Genomic DNA, 26,055 nt, shown 5'->3' on the forward strand with positions numbered 1-26,055 from the left:
GGAAAGACTGAGCTTTTGAGCTTCAGATTCTATGTGAAGAAAATGAGATTAACAAAAATTAGTCTTTTTTTAAAATAACTTTTTATTTGGAAATAATTTCCATCTTACAGAAAAGTTGCAAGAATAATAGTCGTATATGCTATACCTGTACACTCTTTATTCATATTTGCCTATTGTTAACATTTTACTCCCTTTTTGATGTACCATTTATACTCTGTGTTTGTTTCCCCCCGCCCCCAAACCATTTGAGATACAGATGCATATATCATGGGCCTTTACTCCTAAAAGTAAGTGCCTGTTTCCTAAGAATAAGAATTCTCATACATGAGCATAGTACAGTTATCAAATTCAGTAAATTAAATGTTGATACAATCCTTTAATCTACTGTCCATATTCTGGTTTTGCCACTTGACCCAATGTCGTTTTTTATAGCATTTTTCTCTTTATTATAGAATTCATCTAATATCACTGTTGAATTCATATGTCATATCTCTTTAGTTTCCTTTAACCTGGAACATTATCACTGTGTTTCCTTGCCTTTTATCATGTTTTTGAATTTCTCATTTGGAATTTCTCATGGTTAATTCTTATATTCATTCTAGTCAGAATACTGCCTAAGTGACATTGTGTCCTTCTCAGGGCATCACATTGGGAGGCGTGCTGTGTCCATCTGCTCCTTGTTGGTGACGTTAATCACCTGTTAAGGTGACTCCGATGGCTCTGCTGTGTAGTTACTTTTTTTACCCTACTTGCAACTTACAAGCAATCTGTGAGAGATTCTTTTAGACCATGCAGATATTCTACTTCTCATCAGAGTCTTCCTTCTCTTGCTCAGATTTAGCATCCACTTAACAGTCCTTGTCTAAACCAGTTTTTTTCTTTCATTGTTGTGCAGTGATCGTTTTCCACTCCAACCCTCCCTCCACATTACCAGTTGGCTTTCAGAGTTCTCCGATAAGCAAGAGCCCTTCCTTTGCCCCCATCTACTTATTCATCTATTTGTTGTTAGTATGGATTCGTGTTCTAGTTTCAGTGGTCAGTAAAATTCGTTACTTAATTATTTTGGTGCTGAAATAGTTCCATATTTGGCCAATAGGAGCCCCTCCAAACTGGCTTGTGACAAGCACTCCTCATTCTTGAGTACCTCTTTGAGGGCATAGCAGGATGTTCCAGGCTCCTCTTCTGCCTTCCCTTCCTCATACCTAGAATTCAGCTGTTTCTCCTAGGAGCTCTCATTCCTTTTATTAGGAAAAGGTATTGGACACCAAGTCTGGGTACAAGTATGTTGATTGCTACTGAAGTGTCTTTGCTTCTAGGCCCTTTCTGCCCAGAGAAATAAGAAGTAGAGCTTTTATGTGTGTATAAACACAAACATATTCATGTACTCATATACTTATTTTAGAAATAATGAGACCATATAGATACCTCCAGTTCTAATCCATCCCACAGTGTTCCTTTTTGCCCTCCCCTCTTCCATATTCATATCTGTCTTCTCCCAGAGTAAAAACCTTGGCTCCCAACAACACATTTACTCAGTCCATTACTACATTTAAATTAGTTTCAGAATTGCATTGCCCACCCGCTACAATAAACAAAAATACTAAGAGTGCAAGATATGTTTGTAGTTCTCTCTCTGGCCCTGTCCTGCCCAAGTCTGAGGGTACAATTGGTAAATAGTGTGTTAATGAGTTAGTTAGATTAACTCTTCCACCATCTTCAGTGAGGTTGTTACTTAATTCAACTGCAGTTGGGTTTCTTTCTTTCAGTTTATTTTCAGTTTAAGTGTTTCCTCTCTCTCTTCAAATTCAGATTGATTTAATTTTATATTTTGAATATGTAGAATTCTAACATGCTTCCCCAAAAAGGTATACTTCCTCTTATATTCTTTCTACCTCCTTCCCCTCATTCCTTGTAGAACAAATTTATTATTTTCTGGTTTATCCTTTCTGTGTTTGCTTTTGTCAAGGTATGCGGGAGTTTGCATGTTTTTTTATTTCTCTCTTGTATACTTGGCTTTTTCCACTTAATAATCTTTCCTAGAAATCCCTAGTGTTCATACCGGCACAATCCTCCATTATGTATATACACTGTAGTTTAGTCCTCCAGTTTTTTATGCTTAGAAATTTGAGTAGTTTGCATTATTTTGGAATTACAGACAAAACTGCAATAAATAACCTTGTGCCATATGTATTGTCATATTGTTTAAGGTGTATAGTCAAGATAAATTTCTAGAATTAGGGTTGCTGGGTTGAAGAGTAAATGAAAATACATAGTTAGATTCGTGCCTCTCTCCCCTGGGAGTTGGTACCCTTTTTGCATTCCTGTAAGCAATGAAGTGAGTGTCTCTTCCCTGATAGCCTAACCAACAGAGCAGATATTGTGAAGCTTTTGAATTTTTGCCAATGAGAAATGGTATCTCTGTTGATTTTAATTTGTATTTCTCTTCTTTTGAGTGAAGTTGAACATCTTTTATGTTTGCAAGAGTTCTTTTTATGGTTTTTGTGACCTGTGTATCTTTCTCTCATTTTTTCTATAAGGATTTTTCTTTTGTCTCCTAGAGTTTTAGAGGTTCTTTTTAAATGTTGAGAATGTTAGCCATTAATATGAGACGTATATTGCAAATATTTAGTTGTGTTTTTGACTTTAGTTATGGTGTTTTTTTGCCATGCCAAGGTTTATTATTTTTATATAGTCAGATTTCTTCTTCTTTACCTTTTAATGCATCAAGATTTTAGTCAGAATAGTAAAGCCTGTCTCTGCCTCTGGTTGTTGAGGAATTAGCCACTGTTTTCTTCTAGCAGTTGTATAGTTTCACTTTCTACATATAGATCTCTAATCCATTTTGAGTTTATTCTTATGTGATAAAAGGAATGGATCTCATTGTGTCTTTTCGAAATGGCTTCCCAGTTGTGTGTAAATGGATACATTCTGTATCCATTTATTATAAAGTCCGCCTTTGCCTCAGTGATTTGAGATACCACCTTTACTATATACTAGGTTTCTCTATGTAGATGAGTTAAATGTATTCTCTTAATATTACATATCTAATTTTTCATTTTTAGCTGCTAAGTAGTTCATCTATCCTTCTTTCTTCTTTTCTCCATTAAACTTTTTAGGTTGCTACTACTTAAAACTAATCCCAGATAGAATAGTTTGTTTTTCCTTTAGTTAGGAGGAATATTACTCTGCCACATATACCCACACACATGTTATAGTTTATAGATGAAAAATATGTTTTGTCTTGATTTTCATGGCATTCATGTCCTAAAAGTATTATCTCATTTTATAGATACTCCTAAAAACCTCAGTACCTGTTCCTGCTATAAAGAGAAGTCTGTTTAAATGTAGCTTCTAGATTTTTCATTAGGGCTATTTTAAATTTATTTCTAACAAAGAAAGGCCAGACTTTTAGAATTTTTATTTAATATGTAGACTAAAGAATTTTTTTTTAACTGTTCCCTCTTTTCTCCATGTAAAGTTGGCTTTTGAGTTACAAATAAGTGCTTTACTCTCTTTTAGAAGGCCATTGTGAGAAATCTGACAGTTCTGTGACTTAGATCTGCCCTCTCCTAGGTAATTTATTGAGATGGCAAATGCCAGTAAAGAATGAGGTGACCGATAGCATTAGTTTGGTCTTGTTTTTAGGAAAATAGAATGACTTTTAAAAAGAAATACTACAGCTGGGCTGGGCCAGTGGCCTAGCAGTTGAGTTCACATGCTCTGCTTTGGTGGCCCAGGGTTCACTGGCTCGGATCCTGGGCACAGCCCTACGAACCTCTTACCAAGCCATACTGTGGCAGGCGTCTCAGATATAAAAGAAAGGAAGACGGGCACAGATGTTAGCTGAAGGTCAATCTTCCTCAGCAAAAAGAGGGTTGGTGGTGGATGTTAGCTCAGGGGTAATCTTCCTCAAAATTAAAAAAAAAAAAAGAAATGCTATAGCTAAAAAATGCCTGCTCACCAATAAAAGCAATTACAAATATCTTAATTCAGTAGTTTTTAAATTTTGTTGATCATGTATCCAAGAAAATGAAATTTAAGAACTACTACCTTGTACTTTCAGTTGACATAGAAAATTTTTCATTAGAAATTTAAAGAGTTGCTGAGTATGTGGAATCCGTTATTTAAATACTTTTTCTTAATGTATTCCATGAAATCTAAATACACCTGTGATTTGTACACACCATTCTCCATCATCATTATCCATTTAAAAAATAGTGCATATGCTCTGCTCCTCTTTAAAAGTTAAATATAGTTATACTTTTTCTTCTTGTTCCTGTGTTTTTATTTCACTTGTAACAGAATATTACCCTAGTATAATATTCAGAAAATTTGAACTGGAATTCTTTCTTTCGTTTTCTGTATTATTTTATGAAGCAATGTCCACGTATTATTTTTTTGTTCTAAAGGAAATTTGATTGCCGTGACAAAGCACTTAATTTAAAAAATTAAATTGTGGATGTTAATATTTATTAAATATGGGTGAGAAAAACAGATCACAGTTAAACAAACACCTGTGTACTTACCACTCCCAATAAAAAAGAAGGTTACTGTTAATTTTGAAACATTCCATGTGTTCATCCTGTGCCCTGCCCAGTCAGTTAACCATTATTCTAAATGTTCAGCTTATCTTTTCACTGTAGTTTTACATCAGATATATGTACAACTGCACAGGTCTTTTAGTTATCATGTTTAAAAGCTTTTAATATCAGTGGAGTCATATTCTTTCATGACTTGCCTTTTTGTTCAGCATTGTGTTCCTGAGATGTCATCCATAGTATATAGTAGTAGAAGTAATCTTTTGTGTGACTATATCACAGTATATCCATTGTAATGTAGGTGGGTGTGTGGTTGTTTCTACTTCATGGTGTTATGAAAAATGCTGTTGTGAACTTGTTATATGTTCAGAATGGAATTGCTGGGTCACAGGGAATGCAAAATTCACCTTTTCTAAACAATGCCATATTGTTTGCAGATGGTCATAAAAATTTATTTAGCCAGGAGTGTATAAGTTTTTTGGATGTTCCATATCCTGTCCAATGCCTGGTATTTTCTGATTTTGTAGTATTTGCCTATCTAGTAGATTTCAGTGAAGTAGTATTTCATTATGGGTTTAACTTGTATTTTTCTTATTACTAAATAGCTTTATCATCTTTTCATGAATTCTGTGACCTTTGATGTTTCTTCTTCCATGAAGTGTTTGTTTCCAGCTTTTGCTTTTTTCCCATTGCATTGTCTTTTTTTTGTTTGTAGGTGTTCTTTAGATATTCTGCATACTAACCATTGTCACTCGTTTGTGTTAAAAATATGTTTTCTCAGTAGCTTGCATTTTTGTTTTCCAATCCTAAGGTCATCATGATTTTCTCAGATCATCTTTAAAAGTTCTTTAGTTTTGTTTTGCATATATTTAAAATTTTTCCTGCTGTGGTGCTAGATCATCTGTCCTTTCAAGGCAGAAAAATATTCAAGGTGGATTCCTCTCTCCACTGATTCATGCAATTTCTGTCAAAAGTAAATTTTTATGTATGTCATGGACTTATATTTGTTTCTAGACTCTATTATATATTGGTCAATTTGATCTTACTTGAATACTCCCACATTTTTCTTCTAGGGTCTCTTGGGTCTTAGGTCTTTGCTCTTTTGTTTAAATTTTAACATCATATAAAACAAACTCGAACAGTTTTGGAGGTGGGTGGAGCAAAATGGCAGGGTGAGCTGACCCGGGATTCTCTCCCCTCCAAAATACAACAAAAGATTGGAAGAACTGAATTTCAGAGAATAAACATAATGCCAGCTCGTTAGAGACCTACAATACCAAGAAGGTGGAGATCATAAACCTTGCTTTACACCTTCGGAGGCGCTGGAACGGTGGGAGAGAACATCGCTCCCTCCCCTAGAGTCTGCGATCGCTGCGGTGTGGGTCGGGAAGGAGCCGGGGAGGGGCCGCGTGACGGGGGATCATCCAGGACTCCTGCCGCTGATTCAGTGGAGACCCGCTGACAGAGGGGAAAGCTTCCGTCCGCGGGGACCCTATAAATCAAGGGCCTTGGGATACCAGAGAACAGAACTGATCTGAACCCAGACCGGTGCGTGTGAGTAACAGCCCCTCCCCCCCAGCAAAGCCAGTGGGCGCAGCGATCTTGACCCAAGGCGGAGAGCTAACACAGCGCTCTCGACCCCCATCTAGTGGCGACAGGCTGTAAATGCAACTGAATTCTACCACCATGAGAAAAAACCGCTCCTCTACCATCCAGCAATTTATAAAAGCCCCAGACCAGAAGGAAAACAATAAAAACACAGAATTAAGTCCTGAGGACTTGGAATTAGGTAAACGAAGTGATAATGAATTCAGAGCAGCTATAATCAAAAAACTCAGTGAGGTAGAGAGAAAGATAGAGAAACAAGCCGAGTTCTGGAGTTACTTCACAAAAGAGATTGAAATCATAAGAATCAAACAGAATTACTTGAGATGAAAAACACAATGGACCAGATAAAACAGAATACGGATTCCCTGAATGCCCGTGTAGACAACCTAGAGGAGCAAATCAGCATAATCGAGGACAGACAGGCTGAATGGCGCCAGACAGAGGAAGAAAGAGAACTAAGAATTAAAAAAAATGAAGAAAATCTCCGAGAGATAATGGATTCAATGAGGAGTAAGAACATAAGGATCATAGGAATTCCCAAGAATATGGAAAAGGAAAATGGAGCAGAAAGTATGCTTAACGAAATTATTGAAGAGAACTTCCCAAATCTAGGATTCAACGGAGAAATGTGTGTAGAGGAGGGTTTTAGATCTCCTAGATTTGTCAGTGTAAAAAGACCCACCGCAAGACACATAATAGTAAAGTTGTCAAATAGGAATGATAAGGAAAGAATACTCAGGGAAGTAAGAAAAAAAAAGAGAATAACCTATAAAGGAGCCCCTATCAGACTGTCAGCGGATTTCTCTACAGAAACCCTACAAGCTAGGAGAGAATGGAATGATATATTCAAAGCTTTAAAGGATAAAAACCTTCAGCCAAGAATACTCTATCCAGCAAGAATTTCCTTCAGATATGAGGGAGAAATTAAATCTTTTCCAGACAAACAAAAGTTAAGGGAATTTGTAACTAAAAGCCCTCCATTACAAGAAATCCTCAAGAAGGCTCTCATACTTGAAAAAAGAAAAAAGGGAGAAAGGGGACACAATCCACAGACTAGGGAGACCGATGAATAGAACCAGAACAGGATAGCAAATATTCAACTATAGCATTAGGGTAAAAATAAGGAAACTACCAAAACAAGGACGATCTTAGCACTCTAACTACAAATTAATAAGACGAGTTGGAATAAAAAATGAAAATATTTAGGAGGGGAAGAGCAAAGGGTCTAAATCAGTATTGGTCAAGTAAGTAAGAGACCACCAGAGAATAGACTATATTATACACGAGATTCTAAATACAAACTTTAAGGTAGACACTAAAATAAAGTACAGAACAGAGTCACAAATCATAGATAAGGAAAAATCTAAGAAACCCAGCATAAGAAATTGCAGTATTAAATGGGTAGTCTAAAGCACACAGGAAAAGAAACAGAAAAACAAGATAATGAGCGACAGATTAACAGCATTAAGTCCACATGCATCAATAATCACTCTCAACGTGAACAGATTGAACTCTCCAATAAAAAGACACAGAGTGGCAAAATGGATTAAAGAACAAGATCCAACAATTTGTTGCCTCCAGGAAACACACTTCAGCCCCAAGGACAAACACAGACTCAGGGTGAAGAGGTGGAGGACAATACTTCAAGCAAATAGCAAGGAAAAAAAGGCAGGTGTTGCAATTCTCATATCAGACCAAGTGGATTTCAAAATAAGACAGGTAAAGAGAGACACAGAGGGACAATATATAATGATCAAAGGGACACTTCATCAAGAAGAAATAATGCTTATAAATATCTATGCACCCAACACAGGAGCACCAAGATTCATAAAGCAACTATTAACAGACCTAAAGGAAGATGTTAAAAACAACACAATAATAGTAGGGGACCTCAACACCCCACTCACGTCAATGGACAGATCATCCAGACAGAAAATCAACAAGGATATAGTGGAGCTGAATGAAAAACTAAAACAATTGGACTTAATAGACATATATAGATCACTCCACCCTGAAGGAGCTGAATACACATTCTTCTCAAGTGCACATGGAACATTCTCTAGGATAGACCATATGTTGGGAAACAAGGCAAGCCTCTACAAATTTAAAAAAATTGAAATAATAACAAGCATCTTCTCAGATCATAGTGCTATAAGGCTAGAAATTAATTACAAGAAAAAAGCCGAGAAAGGCACAAAGATGTGGAGACTAAACAACACACTACTGAACAAGCAATGGATCATTGAAGAAATTAACGAAGAAACAAAAAAATACGTGGAAACAAATGAAAATGATAGCATGCCATACCAACTCATATGGGATACAGCAAAAGCTGTATTAAGAGGAAAATTCATCGCAATACAGGCACATCTTAACAAACAAGAAAAATCCCAAATAAGCAACCTTAAAGCACACCTAACTGAACTAGAGAAAAAAGAACAAATGAAGCCCAAAGTCAGCAGAAGGAGAGAAATAATAAAAATCAGAGCAGAAATAAATACTATTGAAACGAAAAAGGCAGTAGAAAGGATCAATGAGACAAAGAGCTGGTTTTTTGAGAAGATAAATAAAATTGACAAACCACTAGCCAGACTTACAAAGAAAAAAAGGGAGAAAGCTCAAATAAACAAAATCAGAAATGAGCGAGGAGAAATAACAACAGACTCTGCAGAAATACAACAGATTATAAGACAATACTACAAAAAACTATACGCCAACAGAATGGATAACCTAGAGGAAATGGATAAATTCTTGGACTCCTACAATCTCTCAAAGCTCACTCAAGAGGCAGACAATTTGAACAGACCAATCACAAGGAAAGAGATTGAAACAGCAATCAGAAACATCCCAAAGAATAAAACCCCAGGACCAGATGGCTTTCCTGGGGAATTTTACCAAACTTTCAGAGAGGATTTAACACCTATCCTTTTCAAGCTATTCCAAAAAATTAGGGAAGATGGAACACTTCCTAACACATTCTATGAGGCGAACATCACGCTGATACCAAAACCCGACAAGGACACCATGAAAAAAGAGAACTACAGGCCAATATCACTGATGAACATAGATGCAAAAATTCTAAACAAAATTTTGGCAACCAAAATTCAGCAGTTCATCAAAAGAATCATACATCAGGATCAGGTGGGATTCATACCAGGGACACAGGGATGGTTCAACATCTGCAAATCAATCAACGTGATACACCACATCAACAAACTGAGGAATAAAAACCATATGATCATCTCAATAGATTCAGAGAAGGCATTTGACAAGATCCAACAGCCATTTATGATAAAAACTCTGAACGAAATGGGCATAGAAGGAAACTACCTCAACATAATAAAGGCCATATATGACAAACCCATAGCCAACATCATACTCAATGGGCAAAAACTGAACCCCATCCCCCTGAAAACAGGAACGAGACAAGGATGCCCTCTATCACCACTCTTATTTAACATAGTACTGGAGGTCCTGGCCAGAGCAATCAGGCAAGAAAAAGGAATAAAAGGGATCCAAATAGGGAGCGAAGAAGTGAAACTCTCGCTGTTTGCAGATGACATGATCTTATATATAGAAAACCCCAAAGAATCCATTGGAAAACTGTTAGAAGTAATCAACAACTACAGCAAAGTTGCAGGGTATGAAATCAATTTGCATAAATCAGTAGCATTTCTATACTCCAGTAATGAACCAACAGAAGAAGAACTCAAGAATACAATACCATTCACAATCGCAACAAAAAGAATAAAATACCTTGGGGTAAATTTAAGGAAGTGAAGGACTTATATAATGAAAATTACAAGGCCTTTCTGAGAGAATTGGATGATGACATAAGGAGATGGAAAGACATTCCATGTACATGGATTGGAAGAATAAACATAGTTAAAATGTCCATTCTACCTAAAGCAATCTGCAGATTGAACGCCATCCCAATCAGAATCCCAATGACATTCTTTACAGAATTAGAGCAAAGAATCCTAAAATTCATATGGGGCAACAAAAGACCCGGAATTTCTAAAGCAATCCTGAGAAAAAGGAACAAAACGGGAGGCATCACAATCCCTGACTTCAAAACATACTACAAACCTACAGTAATCAAAACAGCATGGTACTGGTACAAAAACAGGTGCACAGATCAATGGAACAGAATTGAAAGCCCAGAAATAAAACCACACATCTATGGACAGCTTATCTTTGACAAAGGAGCTGAGGGCATACAATGGAGAAAAGAAAGTCTTTTCAACAAATGGTGCTGGGAAAACTGGAAAGCCACATGTAAAAGAATGAAAATTGACCATTCTTTTTCACCATTCACCAAAATAAACTCAAAATGGATTAAAGACCTAAAGGTGAGACCTGAAACCATAGGGCTTCTGGAAGAAAACGTAGGCAGTACACTCTTTGACATCAGTATTAAAAGGATCTTTTCGGACACCATGCCTTCTCAGAGAAGGGAAACAATAGAAAGAATAAACAAATGGGACTTCATCAGATTAAAGAGCTTCTTCAAGGCAAATGAAAACAGGATTGAAACAAAAAAACAACCCACTAACTTGGAAAAAATATTTGCACGTCACATATCTGACAAAGGCTTAATATTCTCAATATATAAAGAAGTCTCGCAACTCAACCACAAAACATCAAACAACCCAATCAAAAAATGGGCTGGAGACATGAACAGACATTTCTCCAAAGAAGATATACTGATGGCCAATAGGCACATGAAAAGATGCTCATCATTGCTGATCATCAGGGAAATGCAAATCAAAACTACACTAAGATATCACCTTACACCCGTTATAATGACAAAAATATCTAAAAGTAATAGCAACGAATGTTGGAGAGGTTGCGGAGAAAAAGGAACCCTCATACACTGCTGGTGGGAATGCAAACTGGTGCAGCCACTATGGAAAACAGTATGGAGATTCCTCAAAAAACTAAAAATAGAACTACCATACGATCCAGCCATCCCACTACTGGGTATTTATCCAAAGAGCCTGAAGTCAGCAATCGCAAAAGTCCTGTGCACCCCAATGTTCATTGCAGCACTGTTTACAATAGCCAAGACGTGGAAGCAACCTAAGTGCCCATCAACAGACGAATGGATAAAGAAGATGTGGTACATATATACAATGGAATACTACTCAGCTGCAAAACAGAACAAAATCATTGCATTTGCAGTAACATGGATGGACCTTGAGAGAATTATGTTAAGTGAAATAAGCCAGCGAGAGAAATATAATCTGTGTATGACTCCACTCATATGAGGAATTTAAAACTATGGACCAAGAACAGTTTAGTGGATACCAGGGGGAAGGTGGGGTGGGGGGGTGGGCACAAAGCGTGAAGTGGTGCACCTACAACATGACTGACAAACATTAATGTACAATTTAAATTTCACAAGATTGTAACCTATCAATAACTCAATAAAAAAAATAATAAAAGATTGATAAAAGAAAAAAAAACAAAACAAACTCATTGGGATTTTGGTTGGAATTAAATTAATCTTTAGAACAATTTAGAGAAAACTGACATTTGTACAATTTTGAATCTCTCAATCTGTGGATGTGATTTACCTCCCAGTTTATTTAGGTCTTTTATATCTTACAGTAAAGTTGTATAATTTTCTTTATACTTCCTTGATCATTTTAGAATGATCATATAATAAGATATGTTCTTGGAGAAATTTTTCTCTCTTAAATCGCACATATAGAGTGTCCATTGGTTAAAACTACTTTTACTTTTTACAAGGGTTGACAAATTATAGACTATTTGGCAAATTATAGCCACCGGTTTTTGTATGTAAAATTGTGTTAGACACCATCAAACCTGTTTGTCTGCATATCGTCTGTGACGGCTTCTGTCCTGTAGCAGTCGAGTTAAGTAGTTGGGACAGAGACCATATGGCTTGCCAGCCTAAAATATTTACTGTCTGACCCATAAGAAAAATGTTTACCAATTCCTGCTGTATATATTGCCATAGCCTTTGGTGATTCAAAAAAACAAAAACAACAAAATAAAAAAAGATTACTTTAAGTGTAATCTGAGGAATTACATCCAAACCATTCTTTCATTGAAAACTTGAAAAGATGTGAACTGTGTTCTCTAATGTTAGAACTGCTCAGCCACCAAGATGGCCTAACCGTTTCAAACAGATAGGTCTTTGTGTGTAGTCAGATGGAGTATATTCTACATCTGTCAAACAGAATTAAGTTGGGAAAAAAAATGTTGATTAAAGGAATAAACTGTATGACTGGTGGGCCATATAATATTGTAAAGTACTACCAAAGGATTTTTGGAAACATATTATCTTGAAGGGTCATAGTGTCAGAAGTTTAGGACTGGGATTGATAACAGAGTTTATGATGGTATCATTTTATTGGTAAGGAAACTGGGTTTCAGAAGTTAGGTAATTTTTCCCAAGGCCCCATACCCTATTGCTATGTTATTCTGACTCTAAGGTATTTTTATGAGAAAGGTAATAGGGCATAATGATTTAAGAGCTTATACAGAACTCAGTGTAAATCCAAGCTTTCCCTCGAGGGAGGTAGGTAACTGCACAGCTTGCTGCCACTCTGTTCTGCAGTTTGCTGATTTGGAGAACTGGAGAGACTGACACCTACATTGCTGTACCATGCTCAGGAAGAGTGAATGAGATTCATATTATATGTAAGGAGTTCATCAGTCTGCCTGCACAAATAGTTGTTAGCTGTCCATGCTGTCCTAACAAACTTCCTCAAGTGATTTCTGTTAAGGTTTTCTGCATGGCAAAGAATGTAATGTGAATATTCAGCTCTACTTTTTTTCTTAAAGATTTTATTTTTCCTTTTTCTCCCAAAGCCCCCTGGTACATAGTTGTGTATTTTTAGTTGTGGGTCCTTCTAGTTGTGGCATGTGGGATGCCGCCTCAGCATGGCTTGATGAGCGGTGCCATGTCCGTGCCCAGGATTTGAACTGGTGAAACCCTAGGCCGCTGAAGCAGAGCGCGCTAACTTAACCACTCGGCCACGGGGCCGGCCCCTCAGTTCTACTTTTATAATATGTGCACACTTTGCAACACTTTGGAAAACACTATTAAGTTTGTAAATGCTGTGACATGTATTTTCTAAAACATTATGAATTAATTTACCCTTTTCTTTAACAGTCATACCTTTAAATAGATTCTTTCTCTGATTAGCTTAAAGTTTCTCATGTGCTCTGTTTATACCCCCTTCCCATAATTTGTACATACAGGAGTCTTTTCAGGTTACATTATTTAAGGTCTTATATTCTCTTTGACAGGGTATTAATTTTACGTTTGTGTGTGTTAATGTATAACACTACTTTTGGAGAGAGAAGAGGCGTGTAGTCAGATGGATGTCATTCTTAAATCAATATGTGATTCAGGCATTATCCCGAGCAACCAATTTAGTAACCCTTCCTTTTTATTAAAAGAAAGGGGAGGGGGCCAGGAGGAGCTTAGATTGGCAAAATATTTTTATTAGAAAGTCCATATTGTCGCCTAGTGATTGCCATGTTGTATCTTGCTTTTACTTCTAGGAAAATTTCATAGTTGTAGTTGCTCTTCTGTTTGCTCTCATGATAATATTTTAATGGTTCTTGACCAGGCATGTTAATTGCAAACCTCCCCCCACCACCCCCGCCAGCCCCGTGACTTGATGTGAACAGCAGTTCCACACAAGGAAGGACTGTCTAGTCTCCAGTTGTAATTATGTGCTCCCTTGAGAAATACTTTTGGATAAATAGAAATATTATATAGGTTAGGTCTGTGGTTTAAATATCAATCTATATCTATACAACAACCAGAGAAAACGTCATTTTAGTAATTCTTAGTCAGAAACACTAAGAAAAAAGCAAGATAAGTGGCCTTGTGAAGGACTGGGAAGAAGCCCAAATCTGACTCTCACTTATCCCACCTCCCCCAGCCTTGGCTGATTGTAAAAGGTCTCCATAGAGCACCGTGTGTTCTGGATGGGGCTAGGTCATAGGTCTGTGTAAATGTACTCTTTCATCATTACTTAAAGTGTTGTTGAATGCATAAACCTAGAGACATCCTGCATGCCTAAAGCAGTGACTAAATTTGGCCTTTTGCTGTTAAATGTTTGTGTTGGTGATTTTCATGAAGATAAAGATGCCATGATTAGTGAAATAAGGCACATACTCACTTATCACTTATATGTGGAATCTAAAAAAAAAAAAATGTCAAAACTCCTAGAAACAGAGAGTAGAAGAGTGGTTGCCAGGAATGGGGGTTGGGAGTGGAATAGGGAGAGACTGGGAAAGGGTATCAACTCTGACCTATAAGATGAATTAGGTTTGAAGATCTGATGTAAACATGTTGACTATAGTTGAGAACACTACTGTATAATTGAAATTTGCTGAGAGAGTAGAACTTAAATGTTCTCTCACACACTCAAAAAGATCAATATGTGAGGTGATGGATGTGATAACTAGATGGAGGAATCCTTTCACAATGTGTCTGTATATCAAATCACCCTGTGTACCTTAAATACCTTACAAATTTTGTTTTTCAATTATACTTAAAATTGAAATAAAGAAAAAAGATGACATGATTATCAAACTTAAGGGTCTTGGTATCAAAACCTCAGTCTACGTAAAACCAGTGATGCTTTCTTACCATTTCCTCAGTAAAAACATGGAATGAAAATTAGAAATGATTAAGTTGCCACTCACATGTCATTAATAATCTTGTCTTTAAACTGTTATATGCATTTGAGGCTTTGGTTAGTAAATCAGCTTCTTTCATTTTGAGTACTTTAAAAACTCTAATGATTTATTACTTATGTAGATAGTCATGCTTTGATGTGGTTTTAGGTTCATGCGAAATGGATTTTGGACACTGATGTTTTCAATGAATGGATGAATGAGGAGGATTATGAGGTGGATGAGAACAGGAAGCCTGTGAGTTTTCGTCAGCGAATTTCAACAAAGAACGAAGAGGTATTTGGTTTGGCACCATTTTTCTCCTCTTGGTCTTTCTTCTTTCTTGGCCTGAATATTGTCACATCTTCATTAATGAACTCTCACATATAAACCAAGGTGCATCCATCAAGTATATATAAGACTTAGTAAGTGGCTGTTAACAACCATCTCAGGAGCTGGCAACCCCAAAAAAGGAGCATGAAAATCTCAAAGGGTCATTAAGATTTCAAGTGGTCCATGTAGTATGACAGTGGTACAGCTGATTTTGTTTTCTAGATGTGAGTTTTAATTTTGTGAACCAAGTATCATCACAGGGTAATTTAACTTAGCTGTTGGTTTTCCAAGAGAAAACTTTTTCTTTCTCCCCAAAGCCCCAGTACATAGTTGTGTGTCCTAGTTGTAAGTTGTGCTAGTTCTTCTATGTGAACCACTACCGCAGCACAGCAGCTGACGGGTGGGTGCTGTGGTTCCGTGACCGGGAAGTGAACCCAGGCCACCGAAGTGGTGAGTGCTGAACTTTAACCACTAGGCCCTCAGGGCTGCCTCCTCATTTTTTTAAAATATTTTTTGGTAGCTTTGTTAATGCACATACAGTAGTTAGTACAGAGTATAGGCCTTAAAGGTCTCAGAGTTATAATTTAGTCCTTTTTGATGTGGGAAGACTTGACATTTAATACTCTTCAATCCTTTAAGAAGCCTAGCCACTTAAATATTTATCTGTGATTTCTTATACATCACAACTTGTGAGGTAGGTGTGTCACTAGGGGAAGCTTTGAGACTGAGAAGGCGGCTTGGATGTGTTAGTGTTGGGTTTCTGACCGCTTTGGACAGAGACTTGTGATTTTGAAGTCCTTTTCACTGGAGGCACTTAGAATTTTTGCTTTTTGTTTTGTATTTTAGTTTTTGCAAAGTCTTTGAGACAGATGTACTTATACCCATTAACTTAGAAAGTACAGTTCTTTCATACCTTAGTTTCAGCCCTGAGACCTTACTAAACCTCTTTGTCAGACTTTGTGTATTCTTTATTTTTAAGAAAAATATTTAAAAAGTAGATCTTTTATCATATCCTTTCATTTTGTTTGTATTTGTTTTGGAATTTGACTTTAAAATTTTTTTTATTTTAGTGTTCCCCTGCTGATATGTTTATATGTTTGTTTTCTCTTAATGCATTTCAAACTAAGTTTTTTGTCATTAGGAATATTCTCATTTCCATATCACATTATTAAACTTATCTTTTCTTATCCACCCCTGTACAGATTTAGATGTTTTTGTTTATTTATTCACTTACTTTTAGGGGGATTATTTGAAAATTGATTTAATATTCCTATTTAAAAAGTTTAAGTTCAGACTTACTATGCAATCAGAAAGGTGTGTGTAGTTTAGATTTTCTTTGAAACTTCTCTTATAGGTCTGTAAGATGACTCAGATTCCCAATTTGATGCTACAGAGCTACCAAAAGGAAATGGATAGTTGTAAGGGGTAGGAGGGTACCAGAGAAAAATAAATATTTTATTGATGTTTTAATCTCTAATTTTTTTTGCACCTCAGATACAATACTTGGATCACTTTACGTGTTTTTTTTTTCTTTATTATGGTCTATTTTATTAAACAGTTATCCACAGGTTGGCTTTTGTATATTGATGTGCATCCTGCAAATCTATTTAACTCATTTATTAGCTTACATAGTTTTTTTGTGGATTCCTTAGGGTTATCTATATATAAGATCATGTCATCTACAAAATAGGGGTAGTTTTACTTGTATAGGTTGACTTTTAAATCATAAATTGCAATCTTATTTAACATTTTTTGTGTCATAAAGGTATCCGTTATATTCCTTTTACTGATGAATTAGGAGTAGTTTCTGGTACATTTTCACAAGATCCATCAGCTGGTCTTTGTATTTCATTAATTTAATAGCGTATGTTTCATATTTTTCCAGTAGTTATTGAAAATGCTTTTCCCACCTGGAAACACAGAATGTGAACAGGAACGGGTTTTAGTTGTGCATAGTTTGGGCATGTCTGTTTTTTAGCATAGTTTGAATACCAGTAGATGGTTCTGATACTTCCACTGGTGGTGCATCACCTGAGAAGTCAGGAGAAGTCTCTTCACTGCTGGTGGTCCAGGGTGCTCAATCATGTGCCTTTCATTTGCTCCGAGCTCGTGGGTTTGGTATTATCTTTGTTTGTGAAAACTCACCTTTGAACAAGGATTTGTAGAAACTGAGGAGTCAGCAAAGCTGGCTGATACTCATTTCCATTTACTTTTTCCTAGCCAGTCAGAAGTCCAGAGAGAAGAGATAGAAAAGCATCAGCTAATGCTCGAAAGAGGAAACATTCGCCTTCCCCTCCACCTCCCACACCCACAGAATCCCGGAAGAAGAGTGGGAAGAAAGGGTAAGAACTTCAGCATGATTTAAAAGGCATTAAAACAAACTCCAAAGGACTGTCCAGATTTTTACATTTATATTGGAAGTTTTGCTGAAAGGAAGTCTTACTTTGACTTGGTGGGAAGTCTTAGCTTCGAAAGCTTGTCTTGTTATGCGATGTTATCTGATGGGCATCTTATGTCATATTTGTACAAAGGCACCCTGAATACGGTCTTTTTTTCTGTATATAAGTATATATTGAGAAGCGTAGCTGGTGTAGGGAATTTAAGAAATTATACTCACCATAGTATTTTTTTCTGATTTTACCACCTGCCCCATTTGTGATCAAAATGACTTACAGAAGAAAGGAACCTGTGTCTGTTTGATGTTCTGCAATGTGCAACAGCATAGTGCCTTGTTCACTGGGTTACATTTGTATTTAGTGAATCTTGCTTGAGTGAGAATTTTGGTTTCTATTAATAGGTTGTGGGAATTAAGTGATACTTTAAAGCCCTTGCACAGTGCCTGGCCTGAAGTAGATACTTAATAAATCGTAGATAATACTTAATAATTTATTATTAAGTAGATACTTAATTTTGGGATTGTGTAGCTCAAAATATTTTTAATGCAATTTCACAGATGTTATAGTTTAGTCTTAGAACATGACAATTTGCAAAATTTATTCTTTTCATGTGGTAGTAAATTTGTTAAATTTCTGGCTGTTTACTGGGCTGTAAAGATCTACTTGACATCTTCTTTCCATCAGCTTACTTTTACTGATTTTCCTCTCCAACCAAATTTGCATTTCTGTGCCCAGAACATGCTTGAATTACATTGTTTCTGGAAGGGTAGCATTATCTGAAGCATTCTTAACCATGCATAGAAGCTTTTAAGGAAGTTAAAAAACTCTTAGTTTTATAAATAATATTAATGAGCCAGTCACAGTTATAAAAAGATTTAGTTATTTTGTCATGTCACATGTATTGTGATGTAAAAATTAAAACCGCAAAAATAGATATTCTTTTAGGTATTATTGAGGGTAACTTTATTTCTTAAATTTCTTCTTTTTTTAAATTAAAGATTGGCATCTGAGCTAACAACAGTTGCCAATCATCTTTGTTTTTTTTTCCTGCTTTTTATCCCCAAATCCCCCCAGTACATAGTTGTGTATTCTAGTTGTGGGTCCTTCTAGTTGTGGCGTGTGGGTTACCGCCTCAGCATAGCCTAATGAGTGGTGCCATGTCCACACCCAGGATCCGAACCGGGGCAAAACCCTGGGTCGCTGAAGTGGAGCATGCACACTTAAGCATGTGGCCATGGGGCTGACCACCTGTTTCTAATCTGAATGTTAGTGTTGATGTTCAGAGATTTCAGAGCTCCCTGAGATCTTTGTGAAGAAAGCCATAGCAACTTTTCTACATGTTTGTGGGCCTGAATTTGATGTGTTGCTTGGTCACCGAACCAAGATGTGATGTCCAGGAGGCTCACGTGGTGGCATTTAGCCTCTACTCGGAGTATAAAGCCCACCAAATTGAGTTTCCAAAATAAATGTATCTGTGTCCTTTAATAGAATGCATCTGCTTTCTAATGAGCAGGGCTCTGCACATTTTAAGTTTCCCCTTAGAATCCTATATTTAACCAAAACATATTCAAATCTGTTTTCCTAACATTTGTTTTATTTGTTTTCCCTGCATCTCTTCTTTCCTTTTTAATGTATTTTATCTCCCTGCCACCTTTAGGGTCATAGGCTTTTACAATATTGTCATTTAATGTTTATTTCAAGAAAATTTTACCCAATGTATCTTATTCTAACGTATACCAATATCTTGTCCCTCTCAGAAGAGAACTTTGAGCATTCTCTCAGCAGTGAGGACTCAGGCTGGTTGGTCCCACATGTGTTTCAGTTGGCTCTTTCTCCATGCCCACTCACTTGTCAGTATACTCTAGATTACTATGCATTTCTTCCCTAAACAGTTAATTTTTTCCTCATGCCTTTGTGCATCATCCTGAAAAATTGCCTGCTTTTTATAGTTCCAAAGGTTCAGCTTAACTGTCACCTTCAATCTTGACCAACTCTTTCTCTGAGCTGCATTTTCTTGGTACTTTTATTCATTTCTCTGTGCTGGGTACACGTCACATTATATGAGGTAGGTAATGATTTCTGTCCTGTATCCTCTGTAATTCCTCAAGGTAGGGAATCATTCCCTTCTTGTTTGAACCCTAACATGCTTTCTGGCATGTATGAGTTTTAAAAGTAAATATTGATTTGATTAAATTGGTGGTGAAAAAGCAGTGACAATTTTTATAAAAAGAAAAAAGTTAGTACCATCCTAAGTGGTTTTACTTTTCAGCTCCTGATGGTAGGATGATACAAAGAGTTCTACATATCTTTGAGAAAATTTCTTATGTAAGTGATTGTTTATGATCTGAAATGAAATGTGCCATATTTCCATAGCAAGTGTTCTTTTGTTACACTAATTTATGCCCCTTTTAGGATATTGTTCTAAAATTTGTATAGTAGGATTTCTGTGCCTCTTTCTTAGGCCCAATAACTTATTTTCCTTTTGGCTGGTTAGATGTAATTTGGGGAATGTATGTAATTTGATTTCTGTTTGTCTTTTAAGGTGATTCTGTGCATTGATTCTAACAGCAATGAATGTAAAGCCTCTATAATTGTTTGCTATATAAGTAGCTATAATCAGTCTTGTTTATATTTATATACTTTGTACTTTTTAGCCAAGCTAGTCTTTATGGGAAGCGCAGAAGTCAGAAAGAAGAGGATGAGCAGGAAGATCTTACCAAGGACATGGAAGACCCAACCCCTGTACCCAACATAGAGGAAGTCGTGCTTCCGAAAAATGGTTTGTATTTTTCTACCTAGACTACGACAGTGTCAGACATGATTAATCATTCTTAGCAACGCCATGGGATGATTCATTTCTTGCTCTGCATCCCCAGTTCTCAACTTTTCAAATATGAGTAGATTCTTCCTTTTAAGGTTAATGTTTATGAAATTCCCTCTTTCCCAATCTTTTGGTATACTTCTGCTGTTTATTGAAAAAACACAGTCTGACCAAAAAGTTCTCTAAATTTAGTAAGGCTTTAAAATTAGTGGTTTTAAAATCCCAACAGAATCAGTATACATATGAAAAAGTGAAGTTCTTATCTATGTACAGTTTAACCTATTTAAATCAGTTATTGGGAGGAGGATGTTACACTCTTTTAACTGTGAGTGTGGATTTGTCCATTTTTCCCTTTATTCCTGTTAAAATATTTTTCTTTATGTATTTTCTTTGTGAATGTCAAAGCTCTATTTTAGGGCATAGACATTTAGGATCATAATGTCCTCCTAATGAGTTGACTCTTGTGTCATGTCTCTCTGTGTGCCATAATAGTGCTTGTCCTGAAGTCTGAGTTCTCTGATAATAATAAAGCCCCATCTAGCCACACCCCTTTTTAAAATTTCTCCCTTTTATTTTTTATTAGTCGCCAACTGTACTCAAGATGTCAGTACAGCAGTCTTATAAATTGTACATTTTTTCTCATGCTTTATGTTTTCAAATTATATTGCTTTTGCAGTCTTTTACTTTCGCTCTAATTATGTAAAGCATATTGCTTTTAAGCAGCATATTGTTGAGGCTTGTTTCCCACCCCCCCAGGATTCACATTTTCTGTTTTTAATTGAAATATGTTAGTCCATCTAAATGTAACATAATTATCGATATGGGTTTAAGTCTGCTTCATGCTATTTTTCTTCCCCATTTGTTCCTTTCTTGTTTCCTGGTATCTTTTGCTTTAATCTACTACTTTTAGTGTTCTAGCTCCTCTATTTGTTCTTTTTGTTTTTATAACTTGTATAGTTTCTTTCTTTTTTTTTCTTTAAGATTCTTTTTATCCCAAAGCCCCCCAGTACATAGTTGTGTATTTTTAGTTGTGGGTCCTTCTAGTTGTGGCATGTGGGATGCCACCTCAGCACAGCCTGACAAGTGGTGCCATGTCTGTGCCCAGGATCCGAACTGGTGAAACCCTAGGCCGCTGAAGCAGAGTGTGCCAACCTAACCACTTGTCCATAGGGCTGGCCCCTATAGTTTCTTTTTTTATATAGCATAGTTTTTTGGGGGGGGGGGGGGGGTTTTTTGTTTTTGTTTTTTTTTGGATGAGGAAGATTTGCCGTGAGCCAATATGAATTGCCAGTCTTCCTCCTTTTGTATGTGAGCTGCCACCACAGCATGGTTGCTGACAGACAAGTGGTGTGGTTCCACACCCAGGAACCAAACCTGGGCTGCCAAAGCAGAGTGTGCCCTACGTAACCACTAGGCTACTGGGGCTGGGCCAGCATAGTTTCAATTGAGATATACTTCACATAGCATAAAATTCACCATTTTAAAGTGTATTTTAATCACTCCAGTGGCTTTTGGTATATTCAGTATGTTGTACAACCATCACCGCTATCTTAATTCCAGAACGTTTCTATCCCCCTGAAAAGAAACCCCATACTTACTAGGGGTTAGTCTTAAGTTATCCCATTTTCCCATATCCTAGCAACCACTAGCCTACTTTCAGTCTGTTTGGATTTTCTTATTTTCTATTTGCTTTTTAGCTGTATTTTTCTTAGTGGTTGCTCTAGGGATAACTATGTATCCTTAATTTATCAAATCCATTTAGAATCTCTGTTGTTCAGTTGAGATAAAAATGAAATTTACTGTAACATAATTTATGCTCTCTCCTGTCTTTTGTGATATTTTCATATATTTTACTTCCACATGTGTTATAATCCCCAGAACATCTTTTTTTGGAGGGGATGTTCTTTTTTGTTTTAAGCAGAAGTTTGTATTTTTAAGAATTTAAATAATGAAAAATAGAGTGATCTATAATATGTTATATGCATTTCTAAAAATCATTGTGTTGTGCAAAATTGGGTAATAAAAACCACACAAATGTATTTTAAAGGACATATAGAAGAGAAAATTCACAAAAGTAATCAAAATATTTATTTTAAATAAAAGAGCTGTGAAAGTGTTGGTAGTCCTAACAGGTAACTGTCTAAATTTATAAAGCTGTAGTAATTAACATAGTATGGTTTGGATGCAGGAATGGCTGAATCCATTAGTGAAATAGAATGACCAGTTTAAATACAGATCTATGTTTGTTTATAAATTTAACTTATTGTGAATTGAGCAATGCAAATCAGTGTGACAAGACCAAACTTTCCACAAATGACTTTTGGTAAAATTTGGTACTCTGCTTTGTATCATATATAAGAACTTAAACTTCAGGTGGATTAAAGTGCTAAATTCAAAAAACAAAACTAGGGGCCGGCCTGGTGGCACAGTGGTTAAGTTCACACATTCCACTTCGGTGGGCCGGGGTTTGCTGGTTCGGATCCCAGGTTGCAGACATGGCACCGCTTGGCAAGCCATGCTGTGGTAGGCATCCCACATATAAAGTAGAGGAAGATGGGCACAGATGTTAGCTCAGGGCCAGCCTTCCTCTGCAAAAAGAGGAGGATTGGTGGCAGATGTTAGCTCAGGGCTGATCTTCCTCAAAAAAAAACCAAAACCAAACAAAACTGTAAAAGTAAACTTTCAAATACTAATGCACGTTAAACAAGTATTAGTCTTGGAGAAAATATTCATTACCCACTTAACAAAGAATTAGAACCCTAAGTATGTATAAAGATTCTTAAACCTCATAGAATAAAGAGCAGAATATTATATACTGGTAATTTTATCAAAAATCCAGGGCCCATAAATGTGTGAAAAGATCCTCAATCTCACTTAACCAAGAATATGTAAATTATTAAAGTAAGTCTTTTCATCCATCAGATTTTCAAAACTTTCAAAGTATTACAAATGTTTTGAGCAAGTGGGTACTCTCAAATGCTGTTGATGGAAGTGTAAATTGATGAAGCCACTTAACACAATTTGGCTGTATCAAGTTTTAAAATGTGTACATTCAGTTTTAATTTCACAGTCCATTTTAAGTAATTATGTATATGCATGAAGTATAAAAGAATATTGATTACAGAATTGTGAAAAATGGAGAATAAAGTTTCCAGCAGTATAGGGCTCGTTACCTTATGATCCATCCATGGACACAGTGGATCTATTAAAAATGAAAGAGATGTGACGTGACTAAACGTTCGAACATGGAGAGATCACACAGTTAACTCTTGTGTGAGGAAAGTAGAGTGCTGAGGAATAAACACCGAGTGGATAACATTTATGTAAGATTTTAAAACCCTCAGGATATGTTTTAAAGTCCACGTAGGTGCATAAAAAGTATCAATTTGTGCTCAATTTATCCTAATGAATGGCACAAAATGGAAATCCGCAAATGGACAAAAAAATATAATGAAAAAGACTTTTGGGAAAGGGATTGAAATGATCTTTTCAGGTTTTACTCTATGTTTTTGTATTTTGTGTACTTTTATGATGAAAAAATATTGGTGTTTGAGTAATTAATTACAAAATTTAGTCTGTTAACATTAAGTGTTAATGTTTCTTAGCCGGGCTTGCGGTTTTTACATAAACGGGAGTAGGTTTTTACATGAAGGTGAATACTGAATGAGGGAGTTGCTGTGAGATTCATGTATTTCTTAATCATTTCCTGTTCTATTTTCTTCTTAAAAACAAGTAGCACTTTTCCCCTAAAACGTGATTCTTTTTTTTTCTTTCTAGTAAACCCAAAGAAAGATAGTGAAAATACACCTGTTAAAGGAGGAACTGTAGCAGATCTAGGTAAAAACCAAAACAATCTATTCAGTTCTGTGTTTTCTCTCTTGAATGTTTCAGCTTCTCTGATAGCCCCTTTTTTACTGAGATGTTGCTTTCAGTTGCTCTGCTTTCTAGCACAGATATTAGCTATGGCTTCCTTACTACCACTGTTGTTTGGATTACAACCATATTAGGAAATTTAATTTTCTACAATCCCTTTTTTCCAGTTACTGATCTGTCCCTCTCAGAGTGGAATGTTGTCTTGCAAACTAGCAAAGGGGGTTATATTATACCTAAATCAGAATATCTGAGTTTTAAAGAAATAGTTGTAATTAGAGCACTTTTATAGTCTCTCTGAAATGCTTGTTTGACAACATATGCAAATTGATTTTGCATCTTTAGGACAAAATTCTGCTGACTGTTAATACTTCTTAAGGCAACTGAAAGTTTTCTATGTAGTATAAAATGAGAATCACATCATCCCTGTGTAGTACTTTCAAATTATGGAGTATATTTTCACAAGTAAGGTATAATTCTTGGATATGCTAAGGGAGTAGAAAAGAGTATAGTCGCTTGTTCCAGTTAGAACAAACAGAGGTAGTTTAAATATCTTTGTTCTTGAGAGTTAAATATAGAGTAAAAATCTTGTTTACTTTTTTCACTTGTAAAAATCGAAAGAGAGTCTCGTGTTTTCAGCATATACTAAATTTTTGACTTGATGGAATTTTAGACCTGAAAGGCATTTTCGAGATCTCCTTATGTGGAAAACGAAATACTGATTTCTCCATCTCCTGGTTAGGTGAATTCTGTATTTCAAGTAAATTGCAATGATTCCTGATGGCAGATATGAGTGTGTATTTGGGAGAGTTTTTCCACTTCATTTCACTAAATGTATCCTGCTTTTCATGAACATCAGTGGACGATTCTATTTCTGATTATGTCGAAAGCAGAAGCAGAAAATTGTCTTGATGACAGTTTATATAAAGGGTGGTATTAGGTCAACAAAATAAATGAAAAAGAGGAGATACTGTCAAAACATTTCTATCTCAGTTATTTTTAACATTATTAATAGAATATAGATCTTGAATAACTATTAAAAATTTCCATTCTCTGGAAGTTTACATTGCCTGTTCTACAACTGGCATGGCATTTATCCACTGAATGAAAGGCCAAGAAAGCAAAAACTAACTCTAAGCAGTCTTTTATTTTATATTCTCAATAATGTGACAGGGTAGAAGATTGTTAAAATACTCTTCACTGGGACAGTTTGTTAAACAGAATGAGTGTTTATATTTTTAGGTATATATCCTGAAAAGGAATTAATTTGTAGTTTTAAGGAAGTGGACAATTGTCCTTTTTAAAGTGAGATAACTATTAGAGTATTTTTGTCATAGACTTTATCAAAGGAGTCGAAGCTAATTTTAAGAAAAGGATAGGGGTCCCAACTGGGTTTAAAATTTTTAGTGCTAAGTATAAGAGATCTTCCCTTTGTGTTTGTGAACAGCTTGAGGTCTAAATTAGGAATGTTGTGGCTACTGATGCTGCTGATCATACCTGGAGAGTTAGGATCTGTGGAATTTGAAACTTTTGTTCTGGCCTTTCATCCAGGGACCAGCAGACTTCCCGTGTATCATTTAAGCATCTGGCTTTCTGCATTAGCTATAACTTGAACTATGACAAGGGTAACTGATCCATGAATTGGGAGTTACTGTTGACAGAGTCTTTTGTTGTTTTAACTGATCCATATTCCACCTTATATGCCATTAAGCTAAATATATTCAGTTCTTTGAAAGAAGGAGATCTTGAGATCTCTGAAAAGTCAGGATCCAGGGGCTGAAGTGAAAGTGTATTTGCCCACAAACAGAAAGAAGAACAGAAC

The 26,055-nt window shown here is 36.1% G+C and overlaps 1 protein-coding gene across 1 annotated transcript in view; it reads left to right on the plus strand.

Annotated features, from left to right (window-relative positions):
- The window catches only part of SMARCC1 (SWI/SNF related, matrix associated, actin dependent regulator of chromatin subfamily c member 1), a 169,739-nt gene that overhangs the window by 46,106 nt on the left and 97,578 nt on the right, over positions 1–26,055 (plus strand). The window contains exons 9-12 of the mRNA XM_046661790.1: positions 14,985–15,110; positions 17,367–17,488; positions 20,197–20,321; positions 24,141–24,200. Of these exons, the coding sequence (XP_046517746.1) occupies positions 14,985–15,110; positions 17,367–17,488; positions 20,197–20,321; positions 24,141–24,200 (433 nt within the window). The remainder of the gene's footprint in view (positions 1–14,984; positions 15,111–17,366; positions 17,489–20,196; positions 20,322–24,140; positions 24,201–26,055) is intronic.

The sequence above is a fragment of the Equus quagga genome, chromosome 1, assembly GCF_021613505.1.
Source record: "Equus quagga isolate Etosha38 chromosome 1, UCLA_HA_Equagga_1.0, whole genome shotgun sequence".
Classification (NCBI taxonomy): Eukaryota; Metazoa; Chordata; class Mammalia; order Perissodactyla; family Equidae; genus Equus; species Equus quagga.